This window comes from Lacerta agilis, chromosome 11, assembly GCF_009819535.1.
Source record: "Lacerta agilis isolate rLacAgi1 chromosome 11, rLacAgi1.pri, whole genome shotgun sequence".
In the NCBI taxonomy this organism is placed as follows: Eukaryota; Metazoa; Chordata; class Lepidosauria; order Squamata; family Lacertidae; genus Lacerta; species Lacerta agilis.
In genome coordinates this window covers 36,985,908-37,004,964 of record NC_046322.1, presented here as the reverse complement: position 1 = coordinate 37,004,964, position 19,057 = coordinate 36,985,908, and the positions used below count along the sequence as shown (strand labels likewise).

The window sequence follows — 19,057 nt, the reverse complement described above, 5'->3', positions numbered from 1 at the left end:
TGCCTGGAAAAGTGTTCTCTCTCTCCCTCTCATTCTCAGTTATTAAGGAAACTCATAGAATAATAGAATTGTAGAGCTGGAAGGGACCCTGAAGGTCATCCAGTCCAACCCCCTGCAATGCAGGAATTTGCAGTTGTCCCACATAGGGATTGGACCTGCAACCTTGACATTATCAGGACCATGCTCTAATTCAACTGAAAGCCCACAAGCCAGGAGAGCCCTAGTAAAATCAACACAATAGGCCATCTCCATTTCCACTCTGGGACCGCTATGCACATAATGCTTCCGACAGGCGCATGCAGAGCACATGGCCAAACCATAATGCGCAAGGGAGCTCCCGTCCCGACAGAGGTCCCCTGTTGCGTATATGCTTCTTTAAAGCACGTTTGCCTGCTGCAAAGCAGCCAAGAGCATGGAAGAAGCCAACTAACAATATGTACCTCAGCCACAGAACAGCAAGGAAATCTTGCAGCCAAACAGCACTAGTTTTCTAGCTGCCCTTCCAGAGGTGCTTAATGCTAGTGGGTATCTTGCTCACTCCCTAATGATGTAGCCTAGCAAAACTGGCCTAGCGGGGCCTCATCCTGGCCCACCTCATAGGGTTGTTGCAAATATAAAATGGAGGGGTGGGGAGGGGGAAAGAGAAGAGAGCGGTGTGCCATCTTGAGCGCTTTGCAGGAAAAGTGAGGTACCTTGGTTCTCAAACGCATTGGTACTCAAACAACTTGGAACCCAAACACTGCATTTGTAATGTCATACAATATAGTCGGATTAAGATGTTTCTTTTTTTGTTTAACTAAAATAATCAATAAAAAAAATTATTAAAAACTTTTTTTAAAAAGGAACCCAAACACTGCAAACCCAGAAGTGTTCTGGTTTGCGAACTTTTTTTCAGAAGCTGAACATGTTCCCTTTTGAGTGCCACACTTCTGTTTTGAGTGTTACGCTGAGGTTTGTCTGTTTTTGCTATTTATTTTGCGGTTTTGTGGCTTTTTTTGTTTTGTTCTTGTGACTGTGTGGAACCTAGTTCAGCTACTGATTGTGTGACTGCAGTACATTGCTTAGTGCTTTCATTTTATGGATCAATGGTCCCGTTACGATAGCAAAATTCATGTTAAATTGCTGTTTTAGGTGTTGTTGTTTTTTAAAAAAAAAAAAATCTGGAATGGATTAATCCATTTTGCACAACTTTCTATGGGTTTTGGAACACTTTGGTTTTGGAACGGACTTCCGGAACAGATTAAGTTTGAGAACCAAGGTACAACTGTATACATGAAATAGTAAAGTGAGCAGGGAAGGAACATCACACATTGTCCTAGACATAAAAGTACAAAACAATAAAAGTACAAAACTCGTTTTAGGATGCTGGGGCAACTCCCGCCTCCTTAAAAATACATAGTGCCCATATTTAATCCTAGTCATGATGCTTTTCTTGTAGAAAAAAAGATACTAGTACTGCGTACCCAATGCTTTTTTCCAGCCAGGACTCTCCGGAACTTAGAGCCTCACTGCCATTCTAAGAGTTCATGGTGAGTTTTTTCTAGAAAAATAGCACAGTGCGTACCCTCGAGTACCCCCCAGAATAAAAGTACTGATCCAAAGCTAAGTAATTTAGAAAAGCAGGCATTCATTGTGGGGCTCACAGAGATATGTTATGCATAAGCTTTAAAAGACAGATTTTTTAAAAAGTACTTAATTATGATAAAGAATATAATTTCATGGCTCACTTGTCATAAATTTTAGGGCTTTTATCATGTTACTTGAATACACGTTTCAGTTAAACCAGTTTGCAGATGCAAGACTTGATGGGCTGTGTCCACAACTGGGGGAAGGGAGAGAATTAAGAACATGCCCTTCTAAAAATAAAAGATAATTTATCATGCTAATTTGAAACCAAAGGCGGCTGCAAGGGAATTAAGCTTTCCGCCACAAACTGATGAAATCTTGAGGGTGTTCTTCTGCAAACTTTACACACGCAATTCTGACATGTTTAATTTTTTTAAGGGATACTTGAAAAGAAATCGGAATGTTCTACACCTGGGGAATTTATCTTCAAACCCCCCAAAAATAAAGCTGGCTAACACACATACAAACTTATGATGGAGAAGGGAAGGAATAAAATTATCTTTTCTCCATTATAAAGTTAGATAGCTTTTCACATTTGGGGGATTGTCAGGAAACCCCCCACCCCACGGCAGGCAGATTCCCAGAAACATTTGCAGTACAGGGAACCCACCCCGTTGTTCACCAGCTCGTCATCCCCCTCCTCCTCCGGAAGCGACCATTCCTCCAGTGGGGAGGGGGAGTTGGAAGCAGGAAATTGGTGCAGGGGCTCTGAAGGGATCGCAGAGCCTGAGCACCAAGGGGAAAGCGGGGAACAGGGACAGTTTCCTGCGCCCCGAGTTCGTAGACAGGAAAGACATGGAAGGGGGAGGCGGGGGTTCAGGATCCTGCGCCTCTTTTGTTGGACAAAGAACCGGAAGGGTTCATTCCCGGACTCTGCAGAGGGATGAGATAGACGTTTGTACTTTTGCTCCACTGTAAATAACTGCACAATAAAGAACTTAGTTTGTAGAAGTTCCGCGTTTGGCTGATTTCTCAGGAGCAACCACTGAGCATCCTTACAGGGGGGTTGGTGGGGAGGCAGTTTAGAGGAGAGAGAAAGGAGAGAAGTGCTCTAGTCTAGAAGTTCTATGCACTGACATAATTAAATCCAGTTTTTTGCATGCTCACTGCCCAGCTAAAGGGTGTAGTCTCAAATATCTTGAACACTTGTCTTTTCATACTCTCCAGCATTCCACCCAGGATAAACTTCTGAAGAGTCTAAAACAGCATTCCACACACAAAGCCTTGCCATTTTTCAAAACAGATTTAATTACATTGCCCAGTGAAAAGCTAGCCATATTAAATTGCCTTGCATTTGTTTTAAGGATATGCTCATTTAGCAGAAGCTATTTCTAAGCCATATACCATGAGTTTTGCTTGAGCATCACACGGGAGCATTTCAAAGTAGTGCCATAATGTGCTTTGCTCTCTTAAGAAAGGATGGTGTCTTGGGAACTGTAGAACCATACAATTCCTAGTCCAAACTCTCTCTGCAATGCAAGAATTTCAACTAAGGCATCCATGACAGATGGCCATCCAAACTCTGCTTAAAAACAGTTGTGCACACATTAGTAAGCAATTTCCCAACTAATCAAAATGCCAAGATGAAGCGCAAGACAGAAACAGTAGGCGTCTGTATTTGGTTGTAAACGGAGAAAGCAACCGAAATAAATGACAATAGCATTCATTCCCCCCTTTTAATTAACTGGTTTCCATGGACACCAGAATGCAACAGCTCTTGTTTTCAAACTCAGATTAAACACAAAAGTGCACCAGGGAATAAAAACCCTAATAAGGGTAAAGCACGACGTTGAGGGGTTTTGTTGCTGTCGTTGGTTTCCCTGTTCACTGGGAAAGTAAAATCAGTGTTGCCGGATTCATGTCCTTCTGCATTACGATTTATAGATCGGCCTGTTTCGTTACCTCAACAGAAATAAAGAAACAGCCAGTCTCTGATTGCATGACAATAAAAGCACTTGTTTCGGAGAAGAATCTGCTTTCTAAGAAACTGGGGAAGGGGGCAGATTTGAGGGAAAGAAAGAAGGAAGGAAGGAAGGAAGGAAGGAAGGGGGGGAAATTAGGAGCTTGGTCTAGTGGGGATTTGAACCCTGGTCTCCCAGGTCCTGCATGGACTGCCATGGACTGCAAGAAGATCAAACCTATCCATTCTTAAAGAAATCAGCCCTGAGTGCTCACTGGAAGGACAGATCCTGAAGTTGAGGCTCCAGTACTTTGGCCACCTCATGAGAAGAGAAGACTCCCTGGAAAAGACCCTGATGTTGGGAAAGATGGTGGGCACAAGGAGAAGGGGACGACAGAGGATGAGATGGTTGGACAGTGTTCTTGAAGCTACTAACATGAGTTTGGCCAAACTGCGGGAGGCAGTGAAGGATAGGTATTTAACTAAAACAATAACATTACAGCATATGTATCCATGTTTGTTAACTGATGTGGTTAAACAATTAGGAAAAAAACAAACCTTAGACTTAGTTTTAGCACACATGAAAAACTTAAAACAATTCCTTATTTCCTGATGAACAGCCTTTGGACTATAATGTAACTTAAATAGAAAACTATATTTAGAAAGATTTTTCCTCCAAAAGCATTTTATTTTAAAAATCCAATCTGATTTAAATCAAATAAATCCAATTTAAATCATAAAAAATCATATATCATTGATTTTTATCCCCCCTGGTGTGTACTGAAAATAATAAAATATTACAGGCCTACAACTTCATGACTAAGTACAGGACAAGGCCAGCAGCAGGTCACAACTGGAAGACCTGCGAGACTGAGCCTCAGGAAGCAGAAAGAAGCTCTGCCTGAAGGGGGTTAGAATTAGGTGGAGGTGGCCTACTCACCCTGATCCTTACTCCCTTATCCCCATGTATGAAAAAACCTGAAGCATACCTACCTTTCTGCTTGAGCTATAACACATTGAAACATCAAATAAAACAATCCAGAGTATAATAAATTCAAGCGTCCAAGGAAAGTATTTCAGATCCTTCTCTAAGGGACATTTGGCTTTCCCCATATTTATTTGCCTACTTAATTTATAGGGCAGAAGTACTCTAGGGAGCCAGTGTGGCATAGCGGTTAGAGTGCTGGACTAAGACATGGGGTTGTTGTTTGTCGTTGTTTAGTTGTTACCCCATGGACCAGAGCACGCCAGGCACTCCCGTCTTCCACTGCCTCCCACAGTTTGGTCAGACTCATGTTGGTAGCTTCGAGAACACTGTCCAACCTTCTTGTCCTCTGTCATCCCCTTCTCCTTGTGCCCTCCATCTTTCCCAACATCAGGGTCTTTTCCAGGGAGTCTTCTCTTCTCATGAGGTGGCCAAAGTACTGGAGCCTCAACTTCAGGATCTGTCCTTCTAGTGAGCACTCAGGGCTGATTTCTTTGAGAATGGATAGGTTTGATCTTCTTGCAGTCCATGGGACTCTCAAGAGTCTCCTCCAGCACCATAATTCAAAAGCATCAATTCTTCGGCGATCAGCCTTCTTTATGGTTCAGCTCTCACTTCCATACATCACTACTGGGAAAACCATAGCTTTAACTATATGGACATGGGGTATCAGGGTTCAAATCCCCACTGAGGCATAAAGCTCGCTGGATGACCTTGGGCCAGTCACCTACCTCTTAGACTACCTCACTGGGTCGTTGTAGGGATTAACTGAGGAGGGGGTGAACCATGTAGCCCTTGAAGGAAAAGATGGGGCACAAATGCAAAAAATAAGTTCTGTTTAAGAAAGCTGGAGGGGCCAGCCAGATGGAGATGTCAGTTGCCAACCTGGCATCCAGAGATCTGCACATGGTCACAAAACGTGCTTGGCGCCTGGCTAAATTCGAATGCTGGGTTCTTTTATAAATCAAAACATGTTATGAATATAATACTGTACTTTTCCTACATGGAGTTCTTCCAACAACTGGTGGCACTAATCAGTCGTGGCACATGAGGGGGCAGAGCTGCAGTGGCACTGGGCTGAGGTGGTGCGCAACTTGTAGGTGTGTGCCTACCAGTTCAAAGATGGCAATGTAACCAGCCTTGACCTCACAGGTGCTTCATTCCATTGCAACCCACTGAGTTGCCATCGTCTTGGAGTAGCCACAGTCAACATCTTGCTTCTTTCTGTACACGTTCTCATTTACAGTGCTATCTGTAAAAACTTGTTTACTTGTATATCAGATCTCCTGGGATGCAATCGGACTTACTCCCAGGTAAACGTGCCTCGATTTGCAACCTTAGCATAGGATTTCTCAGCAGGTCCCAGTTGGAAAATCTTAACAGGGGTTCCTGGTGTCTTTAATGTACTTTTTTTAAATATTCACCAACCCAGAACTGGATGCAGTTCTGTATATTTAACATACCCCCAAGAGGGAATCAGAGATACCATGTTGGAAAAATAATTTCCAGTTCAAATGCTATTTTAAGCAGCTTGGTGTTTTTGTTGCAGCCTCATCCTCCTCGAAATGTAAATATTCAATGCATTTAAGGCTGCAGTTATACAGATTAATCCCACTGAACTCTATAGGACTTGCATCTGAGTAGATGTGTATAGGATGGTGCTGTAAATTAAAGAAAGCCATACATACTTTTAGGAATAACAGACAATGAAAATTATGTATTTACAGTATTTTAATAAGTAAAATTATGATGTTACAGAAGTTGGGGTTTTTCATTTTAAAAACTGGTGTTTTGGTTAAACATTAAGAAAATGCAGAATAGATTAAAAGGGTAGAACTACATTCAACTTTCTACCACAACTCTTTCCACTGAATGTTAATCTTGGTAGGGAACAGGAAGTGTAGCAGTCCCAGCATGCCTTGCCTTGTTGCCAGTAAAAGGAATTGCTTCAGTGATGCACTTAATAAGTGTCACTGAAGCCATTTCCTTTTGCTGGCAGCAAACGTATATACATACTGGAGATGTACTCTCATTGAATATTGTATGTAACTGAGTTTACAACTCAACTACTGTGTACCAATGGGACATAAGAGTGTACACTTGTTGAATGCAGCAAGTGTGTGGTGTACATTTAAGAGTGTTTGTTGGATGCCCAGAGTTCAAATCCCCACTTAGCCATAAAGCTCACGGCATGACCTTGTGCCACTGCCAGTCACCATCTCTCAGTCTAGCCTACCTCACAAGATTGTTGTGAGAATAAAATGGAGGCAGAGGAACCATGTACACCACATTTAACCCCTTGGGGAAGGGGGAATATGGTTAGCTCAGTTGGTTAGAGCGTGGTCTGATAACACCAATGTTTCAGGTTCGATCCAGTTGCATATTCCTGCATTGCAGGGGTTGGACTAGAAGATCTTCAGGGGCCCTTCCAACTCTACAGTTCTATGATCCTAAAGTGTAATAAATAAACTGATTTTTTTTAAAAAAATACACCATATGAACTCTCCCTTATTGTTTTGGTTCATAGTATTTGTTACAAAGTTCCAAGAGAGACAGGACTTTGCTCTAGGGCCTCTTTGTAAACAGAAAGAGAAGTTCTGGATCCAAAGAAACAATATTTCTGAATATTTCATAAAGGAAGTCACAAAGAGAATTTGTTCTTTGTTCAGTACTGACTTGTTGCTACACCTTCTGCAAACAAAAACCTCACACATTCTATAGCTGCCAGGTTGGTAACCTACAGATAAGAATCACAAGTGACAAACACGAGTTCCCTTTCGATTAAGGGCAATCGCTTCTCTCAATGGACCACAGAGAGCATGAAGCGTATTGAAAGCTAAGCTATTCTACACCCAGAATCCTAAATTTAGCTGGTGCTGCTCTCAGATTGGGACAGGAGCCGATTTGTCAACACACTCTTCCTTAAAATTCAAGCAATGTCAGCCTCTAATATTTCAAGAAGTGGTATGTTCTATCAGAAGCTGTATAATACAGTTTCATATAGTTAAATCTCATTGGCAATGAGATATTGGGTCAAAACTAGAATCAACCCTTTCCTTAAAACAACCACGGTAATACCACTCTCTTATGCCTTGGACAGACAACACCTGGATTACTGTGTCCAGTTCTCAGCGCCACCATTTAAGAAGAATATCAACAAACTGGAATGTGTGCAGAGGAGGGTGACCAAGATGATCAAGGGTCTGGAAACCAAGCCTTAAGAGGAATGGTGGAGGGAGTTGGGTATGTTTAGCCTGGTAAAGAAGAGACTGAAGAGGAAACAGGATTGCCACCTTCAAACATCTAAAGGACTGTCACATGGAAGATGGAACAAGCTTGTTTTCTCCAGCTCCGGAGGCTAGGACCTCTCTCAATCAATTCAAGTTACAAGAAAGGATATTCCAACTAAACGACATGAAGCACTTTCTGGTGGCAAGAGCTGTTTGACAGTGGAACAGACTCCCACAAGTGGTGGATTCTCCTTCCTTGGAGATTTTAAAGCACAGGTTGGATGGACATCTGTTATGCATGATCTAGCTGAGATTCCTGCATTGCAGGGGGTTGGACTAGATGATTGACCCCTTCTAACTCTACAATTCTACAAATCTCTCACACTTTCTGGTTACTCTGTGAAATGTCTCCAGTAAGCTCTTCTCACAGCATTCCAAGGTTGTATTACTATATAATTTTGTGCAATCTAGAACTTCACAAAATATGTCTGTGTAGATTTTCATTGGGACTCCTGTACAGTATCTGATCTCTGCATTTGCACCAAGGAACACCAAGAGTGGGCCTCTCTCAGTTTCTTTCTACTGACTGAACAATATTTTCAAGTACTGCTACTAACTGTTGTAGTTTTAAATAGTTTCTAATTTAATATTGTATCTTATATCACTGCTGTCACCTTTGGAGCACATTGTCCAGAAAGGTGGCCTGCAAATATTTAAAATAAGTGTATGCCTGACCAAACACCACAGCACAAAATCCTATTGATTTCAGATACTTTTCATTTTTAGGAAACTTCTAGGGTGCTCCCACTCCCTCCAAAATAAAGAAAAGCAATAATAAAAATTTTAAAAGCAAGACATTCAGAAGCTGAAAATTGCTATGGTGTGTGAATAGTGACAGGAAAAGGTCTTCCTTGATTTGTAAGCAAAAGTGTTAAAGGCACAGAAGCCCTATCAGAAAAATAGTTGGGGACCCAGATCCCCTTCACGCACTGATGTAAGAAGCTTTGCTAGGAAGAACAGAAGAAATATCTGCCTTATACAGAGTCAGGCAATGGTCCATCTAGGTCTGCACTGCCTGGCAGGATCCCACCGGGATTTCGGACTCTCCCATCCCTAACCTGGGGGTGGCCAAGGATTGAAGCCGGGACCTGCTGCACACAAACCAGACTCTGCCCTTCCCCATACACACCAAACTTATTTTTAGCTTCTTAAAGTCCCCCCCACCCACCCAAGCCATGTTACAAACCCAACCTTTGTTCATGAGTTTGCCTGAGCGGGAGGAGTCCTTTGCCCAGCAAGCTTCCCTGGGCGAAATGAAAAGGAGAAGGCTACAACCCAGCAAGGTTTGGGCTCCTACAGGAAGGCCAACAGAAATACCATTTTTTTTAAAAAAAAAGAGCATGACAGCTGACAAGACAGAGGCATCTTGCAGAAAACAAAACTCATCAGGTTTCACCATTGGAGCACGGGTCCCCAAAATAAAAGAAAAAGTGAGAATTCCAGCCGCGCAAACAGATCCGCATTCAAAGTTCAGCCGATGGGAAGAAGGGAAAGCAACGACTTTTCACCGAGATCGCCTCGCCTTCTCCTCCCAAAATCCTTCAACGCCAGCTGCAGATTAGGAGAGCTCTCTTTCCTGAGTCGCGAAGGAGGAGGAGGAGGAGGCGGCGGCGACGAGGAGAAGAGAAACCTGATCTCGGAGCTGACTTAGTAAACACCCGGGCAGGGAGGGAGCGGTGCCAATCAAACTCACCCAGACACGGCAGCCCCCTCCCCCGCTCCGCGCCTTTCCCCGCCGCCTTGCTGGGGAGAGAAGGCTCGCAGACTTGCTTTTTAAAAGCAGAGACCGCGGAAAGGAGAGGAGGAGGAGGAGGAGGAGGAAGGAGGGGAGAGGGAGAGAGAGAGAGAGAAGCCTTCGCGTGTGTGTCAGATTCCTCCGGGCTGTAAAACAAGCGTTTTGGCACAAGCGGCTCCCACTTGCAAGAACAGCCTCGGAACACCACGCGCCTTCAGCAAGGAGCCGTCCGCCCCGCCTGCAACGCTCCAGGTGGGTCGCGCAAAAACTTCGGATTCCTCTACACACACACACACACACACACACATATACGCGCGCACTTTCCGCGATCGCGGGCTTTCAACTTGCTCCCGAGGAAGTCAACTCCGGATCTGGGCAGCCCAGCTGGCCCACCAAACGTCCCGTTAAAAAAAGAAAAAGAAAACGGGAACCCCCGAACCAACAACTCGCGAACAAACACGTCTCACTACATAGCTCCGCAGCCGTCGGGGCGTCGCTGCCCGCTCCATCCCGGCCCGTTTTATTGGAGGTTTCCACCACCCCCCCCCACCCCCGTCCAAAGAGGGGCCCAGGCGGTACCTGTGTGTAGGAGCAGCCCCAGGCTGAAGAGGACGAGGAGGGCAGGCGGGGGGCGGCGGCGCTGCTGCTGCTCAGCCCTGGCGGCGGCGGCGGCGGCGATGGCGCAGAGAGGGGCCGCTCTCCCCATGCCCGTCCATGCAGCTCGGCGGGACTCCAACGGCGGGGCGGCGGCGGCGGCGGCGGCGATGGGGCTGCTGCATGAGCAGGCGATCGGGCCTCCGCGCTTCCTCTTCTTCCTCCTTCGGATCAACCCCACGGCGGAAAGAGGCCGCCAGGCCACACGGGAGCAGACGAGGAGGCCAGCGAGGGCGGCATCGCGGAGAGGCGGCGGTTGGTTGGTTGGATGGATGGAGGGAGGGAGGAGGAGGGGGAGAAAGAAGAACAGAGACACAAAGCGGGTGAGCGGAAAGCCAACCGAGCAGCCCCGGAGATGGTCGGCCCCGTCCTCACTCCCGAGCGGAGCGAGACCTGGCAGCAGAAAAGCAGACCGACACCCTTCCCACTGGAAGCAATCTCGGCTCTGCACACACACACACACACACACACTCGGCTCGCCCGCCCGCCCGCCCGCCCCACTCCTCCCGGCGCGCTCCCATTGGCTCAGAGAGCCCGTTCAGCCAAACAAAGGCAACCCTCATAGGAGGCCGGAACTTACCTCCTCCTTCTCCCTCCTCCACCTAACTAAACCAATTTCTGGAGTAGATTTTTCTCCTCCTCCTCCTCCTCCTCCTCCTCCTCCTCCTCCTCCAAGGAGCCTGTACTATTGCTTAGGTGTTTGCAATGGCTGGCTATCGGTATTTATTTATTTATTTATTATTATTATTTTGCTCTGGGCCAATTGCACAAAACAAAAGCGGAAAGCAGGCTGCAGATTTAGTGCAGAGTCGTCTCGTTACCCTACACGTCTAGGAGGAAACGGCCCGCCTGGAAGAGACTTTTTTTTTGTTTTTACTGCGGAGCCCTCACACACTCCAATGATTCCCCCACCCCCCCGCTGCCGGGAAGTCTGCGCCTCTATGCACCACCCCCGGGCCGTGTCTCCTTCCTCCCAGCACACACATTCCTGCCGAGACTATACTAGAGATCCGGCCGGTGAGCGCTGGCTTGATGTAATCTAAACTGTTCTTTCGAGGGGAGGGGGGGTTCCCACGTGATTCAACTTTTTCTTTTTTCTTTTTAAGCGGCCAATCACGTTCCCGGCACAGCGCAGCCCCATACTCTTAACACTGGAACGTTGACTAGGCAAAGCTTCCAAATTGGAACCCTGCAACAAGGTTGAAGGCTGCTTGTTTTCAGCAATATGTTTGGAAGGTAGGGGGTGGGGCTTGCCCGTAGGATTCTGCCTGAAGGGGTCGAGAGAGCGCTGTGTCTTCTCCCAGTAGAGATTCAGCTTCAAGTTAAATTCCCTGTTAACTTTTTTTGTGTCCTTGATTTAGCAGCGAAGTTATTTGTTAGGTGGGGAAAGTGGGGCATACGACTTCCTCAGGCATCCCTAAAGAAAGGGCTGGACTTTAATGTTGCCATCCTAAGCAAGCATGCTTTGAAATTAGTCATCATTAGGACTGAGGCATCCTCCAATTGGTCACTTCCAGTTCTCATTTTAAAAGGGTGTTGTTTTGTTTGAACTGGTATAATTAATCCGTAACAATCACCCTTCTCTGGTGAATTGTAAAGAACAACAAGCGAGACCGGAAGCTCCACTTATATATATTACCGTGCGCGGGGGGGGGGGGGAATCTATAATTAGCAACCTGCCTATTCTTAGCTCGAGCGTATTTTCTAGAAAGAAAGATCGGGAGAGAGGGCTATACGCACACCCACCCCACCCACCCTCAAGCAAGTGGTGTACGGTTGGTGCATTAAAGCGGCTTAAGCGAGACAAGGCAACTTAAAGGGAAACTAACCCGCATCTATAGAATAATCACTTATTGGCAGGAGGGCAGCTCTTATTGAAATAGTTTGTGGATTGTGATGTAAACGTTAGCAGCACTGATCTCGTACTGAGCTGCTGCTGCTTCTGTCTCTCTCATATCCAGAGGCTGAAGGCAGTGTACTAAATTGCTGCCAGGCACGCGGACAAGGAGTCTGCCGAAGAGGGGCGGGATATACACAACGTGGAAGCGAGGGGGGGTGTCTAACAGCATCCAGTTTCCTTATCTGTAAGTGTAAAGTGGACTCTAATCTTCACGAATTGCTTTAACACTTGAATACACTTTCCTTTTCATCAGCTCGCATGCATATCTCCTTGGGGCAGTCAGAAGGGCTCCTTTTTCTTTTTAATTAACCCTCTTTCCCCCAACCTGGATAGAGGCTGTTTCTTGGAAGAATTGTTATGCAAAAATGAGAGGCCTGGAATTGAGCCAGAAGAAATGTTGAAGATCCTACTTTAACCTAATCCTGAAGTCATTTAGCCTGGGTTGGCCAACTCCCAAGAGACTGCGATCTACTTACAGAGTTAAAAATTGGCAGTGATCTACCCCCTTTTGGGGGTTCAGGTCAAAGTTGTTAAGCTTTTTTGGGGAGGAGGAAGGCCCGTTTTTTAGGCTTTCAGATCAAAGTTGTTGTTGACCTTTTTTTAGGGAGAAGGAAAGCCCCATTTGGGGGGGGGTGCAGGGCAAAAAATGAGTTTTTTTTTTAGGGAATCCAAAGTTGTTGAGCTTCTTTGGGGGGAGCCAGTGATCTACCAGTGATCTACCACAGGCATCCAGTGATCTACTGGTAGATCACGATCTACCTGTTGGACGTACCTGATTTAGGCAATAACTTGCTGTTAGTGTAGCCACAGCATCCCTGTACCCCCCCACTGAGTTCAAGGGCAGTGACTCTCTAGTAAGGGCACAAGGGCCTTGTTAAACAGGTGCCCTCAACCACCATAATTCTAAAGTTACTGTATTTGCCTTTGGAGTGATTTGAGGGGAGTGTTTGAGGTTTCACTTATAAACAACAGTATAGTCACATATTTCAAGCAAGCAATCCAGGCAATCTGTTTTGTAATTGTTTTAACCAATGCTGTTCCTGTGCCTTTGGCAAAAATCTGAACTTCACAAGTTGAGCAGATGAAGTCCCCCCAACCCCCCGTTGCTTATATCCATGCCAATAAGAGAATGCAAACCTACCTATACAGGCAGGGAATCATGAACAGTAGGGGCTGGTTCATTGGGGCAAGTGGGACGGTGCCTTGCCAATAAGCCCCCACCTGTCCACCTTATTTCTCATGACTAGTGCAGTGAGAAGTGGGAGAACTCATCAACTTCTTCCTTATTCTCAGCAACTCTTGTATAATTTAGCAGGAAAGAGGATGATGGGGAAACTAAAAATAGTCGACTCTGTCTGTAACTGGCTCAAGCGCCGCATTCTGCCCCTCCAACCCCAGTGGGCACCAGCCACCTCCGTTCACACAAACATTGCCCAACAGTCAACACTCAGGTGGTTTATATAACAGCTGGTGGTCTAGCAAGATCTAAAGCAGGGATGGGGAACCTGCACATAACATTGGAGTGCAGTTCAGCTCCCATTAGCCCTGACCATTTTCTCTGCTGACTGGGTCTGTTGGTAACTGAAGACAACATCTAGTTCCAGATCCCTAATCTAGTTTTGAGGACAGTACACACTGCACATCCATCAAGTTATAATGACTAGCAAAAGTGGCCTTTGGGATGCATGAACTCCCACAGAGAACCTGTTGTTTCAGTTCTTTACCACTTATGTGGAAGTAAGCTCAATTGAACCCAGGGCTTCCTTCCTGAGTAAATATGTACCAAACTGTACTAAACAGAGTGTATTTAATTACTGCCTCAAAACCAGGTGCTTCTCAACAAAGTCATCACATTCATTGGATACATTTGTGAGGCAAAGTGAACCACTTAAGGTGTACAAATTTCTAGTATCACCATAAAATCCTATAAAATCACTGTTATTTTAGCTAGTTTACAGCCCACCTGTTTCATTCCAAGTCCCACAGACTTCAGTAGAACTGAATCCGCAGTTATATACACATCTACTTTTGAGTCACTCCTTTTAAATTCAGTGACATACTTCTGAGTAAATATGCCTAGGAGTGCACTTTGCCCATAGCTGTCAACTTCTCCCTTTTCTTGTGAGGAATCCTATTCGGAATAAGGGGATTTCCCTTAAAAAAGGGAAAAGTTGACAGCTATGACTTTGCCTAAATAGTAAAATATCTGTTTTGCCTGAGATTCACAAACCATTTTTCTCTGGTAATTTTATTAAGCAATAAAGAGACACTGGCTATACTTCCACCTGCATTAAGACAATTATGCATTTCTAAAGTATGACCACTGGAAGAGTTGGGGCCCTACCTTTATTTAAAGCTCTGTTAACTCCTGTAACATGTACTAGATTCAGGCTAGGGTATATGTAGAAAATAGTTCAAATCCAGAAATAATCCAACCGATGAATGAATTGAAGTTGGCAAAAATCAATATGTCAACTTATATAAGTATATAAAATGCAAGTTTTTTTTCAGGGCAGTTGACTTTTCAGCATAGATTACAGGAAGACCATCACTGAATGCAGGAAAATTACTTTTTAAAAAAGAGAAAAGAAACACTTGAGGAAAAGGCTCTCTCTGCTCTCGTTCTACTGCATGGCAGCCCTTCACACTGTAGAGGGCGCTCTTGAGTTATTGTAAACACACAGGTCATGAAATGTTACAGCTTTCATTAAAAGAAGCTACATCTCACCAAAGGGGGCTTGACTGTTCCTTCAGTTGTAGAGAGGCTGGGAAATGTTGCTTTTCAGTTGCATCTTTTGCAGTGATATAAATGCCACTGTTAACAGATGTGCTACATATACATTCTATTTATTTATTTAATATGCTGGTGCCAACATAATACCCCTGAATTAAAAAGGTTACTCCCCCCACTTAAATAAAAAAAAGACATCCACTAATGAAGTCTTATTTAGATCTGTTGTGACGAAAAAGTTTGGTTTTTGAAGTGCTGGCATGTGTTTGCAAAGTTCCAACAAAACCATAAACTGGAAATAAATCACTGAGCAGTTCAGTTTCTCCTTATGCTGAAGGAGGACCCCCTTAAGTTTGGACCACATGTGTTCCACATGTTACCAGCTGCAATAGTAGATGCTGTTCATCATCCACCGACCATGTTCCTGTGGCAGGAGCCATTTGAATGGAAATGCCATCTTCACCTTACTAGTTGGCCCTACTTAATTCAGTGTGGCTTACCAGTTTCAAGCCTAAATATGGCTACTCAGAAGAATGTGTGTGTGTTTTAAGACAGGGATGTGGAACCTGTGGCCTTCCAGATATTACTGGACTCCAACTCCCATCAGTCTCAATCAACATGGCCAATGGTCAGGGATGATAGGAGTTGGCCTCCATCTGAGGGCGTCTCCATCCTTTGCATAAGGCCGGGACTTTGAGAAAGCAAGAAAACGCTGCCATCAACAAGACAGATCTGCACATGCTTTTTAGCTTAAATCCACAGAAAGCACTAGAGCACTTCAGACTCCTACTAAATCCATTAAATTGTAACAAGAACACTCGGTTATTTGCCTCTCATCCTTAACTGCCTTACGGACTTGTTTGAGTACTTGATGGAGGTCAAATGGCAAGAGCCAGGAGCAACATAATCTTGTTTATTTGCAAGTTTATCGGCAAGTACACCTCAAATGTACTTACAAGTAAAGAGGCATTAAGGTCCCAGTTTGGGGCACTTTTCTTTGGGAACAGATTCCCTTGAAAGTAGATGCTTTTAAAGTATCTAGGGGTGAAATCTTTCCACCTGAAAGTGGCTTGCAGCCAGTCACCAACACCTTCCTGGTTTGCCCAGCTAGGCTGGGAGACCCTATATGAATGAAGGCAAAACAGGGGATCCAGTCAGCCTTCCTTCACACTTAGGATCCAGCAGTTACTGTCTAGGAAGCAGGCATCAACATGTAAACAGAAAGCCGAGGGAAGGGGAAAGTGAAACTGAAGGATATTGTAGCTGGTCATGTGTCAAGCATATGCTAGGAACGTTAGTGAAATAAACTGTGGCTTCTCCTTCAAACAGCACTAGTCCCCCAGAAGGGACGTGAGCTGCTTCAACTGCCCCCCTGTGGATGCGATTTCCGTTTGCAGAACTGTTTTTCCAGCACACGATTCTTAATCCTGGAAACTTGGTGGATGGGGTCTGTGTGTGGACAAATTCAGCCCGGAGGGGTTAGTTGTAAAACTCGAACCCAGAACTCCCGGGGTCCCATTCCAACTCCCTCCATTGCTTCTCTCCTCCGGCCATCTGGGGAAGTCTGAGCACAAACGCACGCGCGCACCCACCACGCAGCGCTTAATAAATCCGCCTCAGGGGAAGAAGAAGAAGGAAAAAAAATACTTGGCTACTTACATCATCTTTAACCCTTGTAGCGCCGAGCGAACCGAGGGCGTCGTCAAACCTGCATCTCCGAGGATGGGACGCCGGGCAGTTCAGGACCTGATCGGCAGCGAAAACAACAGCAATCGTAAATAAAAAAAAACAACCAAGGCAGCGGCGAGACGGTCCTTCTTCCCGGGGCCCGGGGAAAGGGGCTTTCTGCTAGAGCCAGGCTGAAAGGAAGTGATGCGAACGCGCGGGGGGGAGTTTTTTTTCTTTTTGCAGCGCCGAACTGCAAAAATGCAGAGTAGCAGGTGCAAAAAGCATTTGGGAGCCGCTGGCCAGAGAGCAGGGGAAGCAATTTGCTTCCTGCCCATTTATCTCAGGAAACCAGCACGCTCGTCCCTCCGAAACAAAGTTTAACCTCTTGCTTTCCAGCAAGGAAGACAGAGCCCTTTAATGTGTTATTCAGGCTCTTTGCTTTCCTAAAAACACGGGTTATTAAGGCTGCCAGGAAGACTGGGGGTGGAGGGGGGGTTCCCCGCACTTTCTTTCTTTTTTAAGGTAGGGTCCGACTTTGCAGATTAGCTGCCCCGAAATTGATAAGGACACACCAGACGCAAGTTACTCCGCGAAGCTCAGTTGATTCCTGGCTTGGTGCATCCTTCCTTCCAGCGTCAAGTCAAGTGCAGGCAAAAACCAGTTCCCCTCCCAGTTTGGTGAAACCGCGGAAATGGTCGCGCTTTTCTTGGAAGAAAGATATCTCAGAAAACTCTTAGAATCCCAGAACTGTAGAGTTGCAAGGGACTACGAGGATCATCTAGTCCAACCCCTGCGATACAGGAATCTTTCGCCCAACGTGGGGCTCGAACTCATGACCCTCATTAAGAGTCTCAGTGTCTCCCACCCACGTATGGATTTTACTTGCCAATTGACCGAGGGTGCTACGGAACCAACCTCCCCCCTTCCCTCCGGCTTTGCTTAGAAGTATGGAAGCCCATTGAAATCCTTGAGATTTCCTCCTTGCGAGGAAGGGTATTTTAGGAGCGGGCTGTGGGATCACCACGCTCTGAAAATTCAAAGATCGCAGCCTGACGCTCCAGAGCCTAGATTTTATTCCCAGGAAAACTGGATTTAAGGCTAGCAAAAGCTGCGGGCGCTTTCGCTTCGACCTCAGTTCCTTGAGAATGACATTCCAGGGTAATGTACACGGGCAGCTTCCGAGGAAAGCGAGGCAGTGTGGCATAGTGGTTAGAGGGCCAGGCCAGGACTTCGGGTTTCACACTGGTGCGTTCAGCCACGAAGCTCGTTGGGTGGGCACTCCCTGCCTCTCTCAGCCGAGCCTACCTCTCAGGGTTGTTTTGAGGATAAAAACGGACAGGTGAGAACCAATGGGATGTGGTTGCTTCATTCTCCGCAGCAAGCTGGCTACTCTGACTCCCGCCGCCTTCCCCACAAGTACAAAAAAAGAAAATTCTTCCAGGTGCTTTGGAAGGGGAGGGGGGTAATCTCAGTTATTGATAACAAAAGATTGCTGCTCCTTATTGTTACAGCAGGTGCCGGTTGCTCGACCCAGGCAGGCACTGGGGATCGCTGGTTATACAGGGATCCTTGCAACGACGTTCTGGTTCACTCAGTATAAAGGGATCCTTGTGTAGGCATGACCTGATCACCCCAGTCGTCGAGATCCACCATCTCTTGAATGCTTACTCAGAAATCCCAATCTGTGCTCTGGGCTTGCTCCCAGGTAAAGTGCGTGCACAACACTAATGAACCGCCCATTCCCCTTTGAAAGCAGTGTGGCTCAGGACCCGGGTACGCGGCTGTCTCTCCGCAGCCCTTCCCTGCCGCCGGATGAGGCTCAGACAGAGCCAGGCTGCCGCTCCGAGCCTCGCATGGACGGAGCACTTTTTCCCGCCAGCGCCTGAAAACTCCAGGTGTGAGGTTGGCCCGAGGCGAATTCCCGCCACAAGTGATTTCCCAGGTTCTATTTGAGGCGGGGGAGAGGCCGACCCCCCGACGCGAAGGAGTAGGAGAGGCAGGGAAAGTAAATCTCGCCCTCCCGCCGCGACCACCTCCTCCCTCCCGCTCCCTCCCCCGCGGGAAAAGAAACTCACCGCGAGCATCGCCTCGTCACTTGCATCGCTGACGTTCCCCGCGCTGCCAGCGAGCGAGGAGGTGCGGCTCCTCCGGGGTCTCCGGATCCGCCACCAGAAGCGCTCGCTCCGCTCCGGCTTCCTGCGCTCCGTAGCGTTGACACAAAGGGAGGGAGGGAGGGAGAGACAGAGGGAGGCAGGCAGGCGGCGAGGTGCGTTTAACGACAGCGCGACGGTCTCTCCGCAAACAAATGAAGGGGGCGAAGGCAGCGCTCCCAGGCTCGGCTCCGAGTCCCAGCCTCTCGCTCGCCGCCCCCTCCCTTCGCGAAAACCGCTGGAATGTACCTGAACATCTGGACCATCAGCTGGCTGCCTCTCCTGGTCCCTGCCATGAGACAGGAAGCGACTTTCTTGCCTACCTTTTGCAACTTTCTTTCTTTCTTTCTTTCTTTCTTTCTTTCTTTCTTTCTTTCTTTCTTTCCTCTGCTGACAGTGCCAGCCACTTTTTTTTTTT

The 19,057-nt window shown here is 46.3% G+C and overlaps 1 protein-coding gene across 1 annotated transcript in view; it reads right to left on the bottom strand.

Annotated features, from left to right (window-relative positions):
• Positions 1-18,660, bottom strand: part of RGMB (repulsive guidance molecule BMP co-receptor b) — a 39,726-nt gene extending 21,066 nt beyond the window's left edge. Inside the window, exons 1-3 of the mRNA XM_033163996.1 lie at positions 18,565-18,660; positions 16,481-16,567; positions 10,116-10,354 (exon numbers count right to left, since the gene is read on the bottom strand). Coding sequence (XP_033019887.1) covers positions 10,116-10,354; positions 16,481-16,485 — 244 coding nt within the window. The 5' untranslated portion in view covers positions 16,486-16,567; positions 18,565-18,660. The remainder of the gene's footprint in view (positions 1-10,115; positions 10,355-16,480; positions 16,568-18,564) is intronic.
• Between the last annotated feature and the right edge of the window lie 397 nt (positions 18,661-19,057).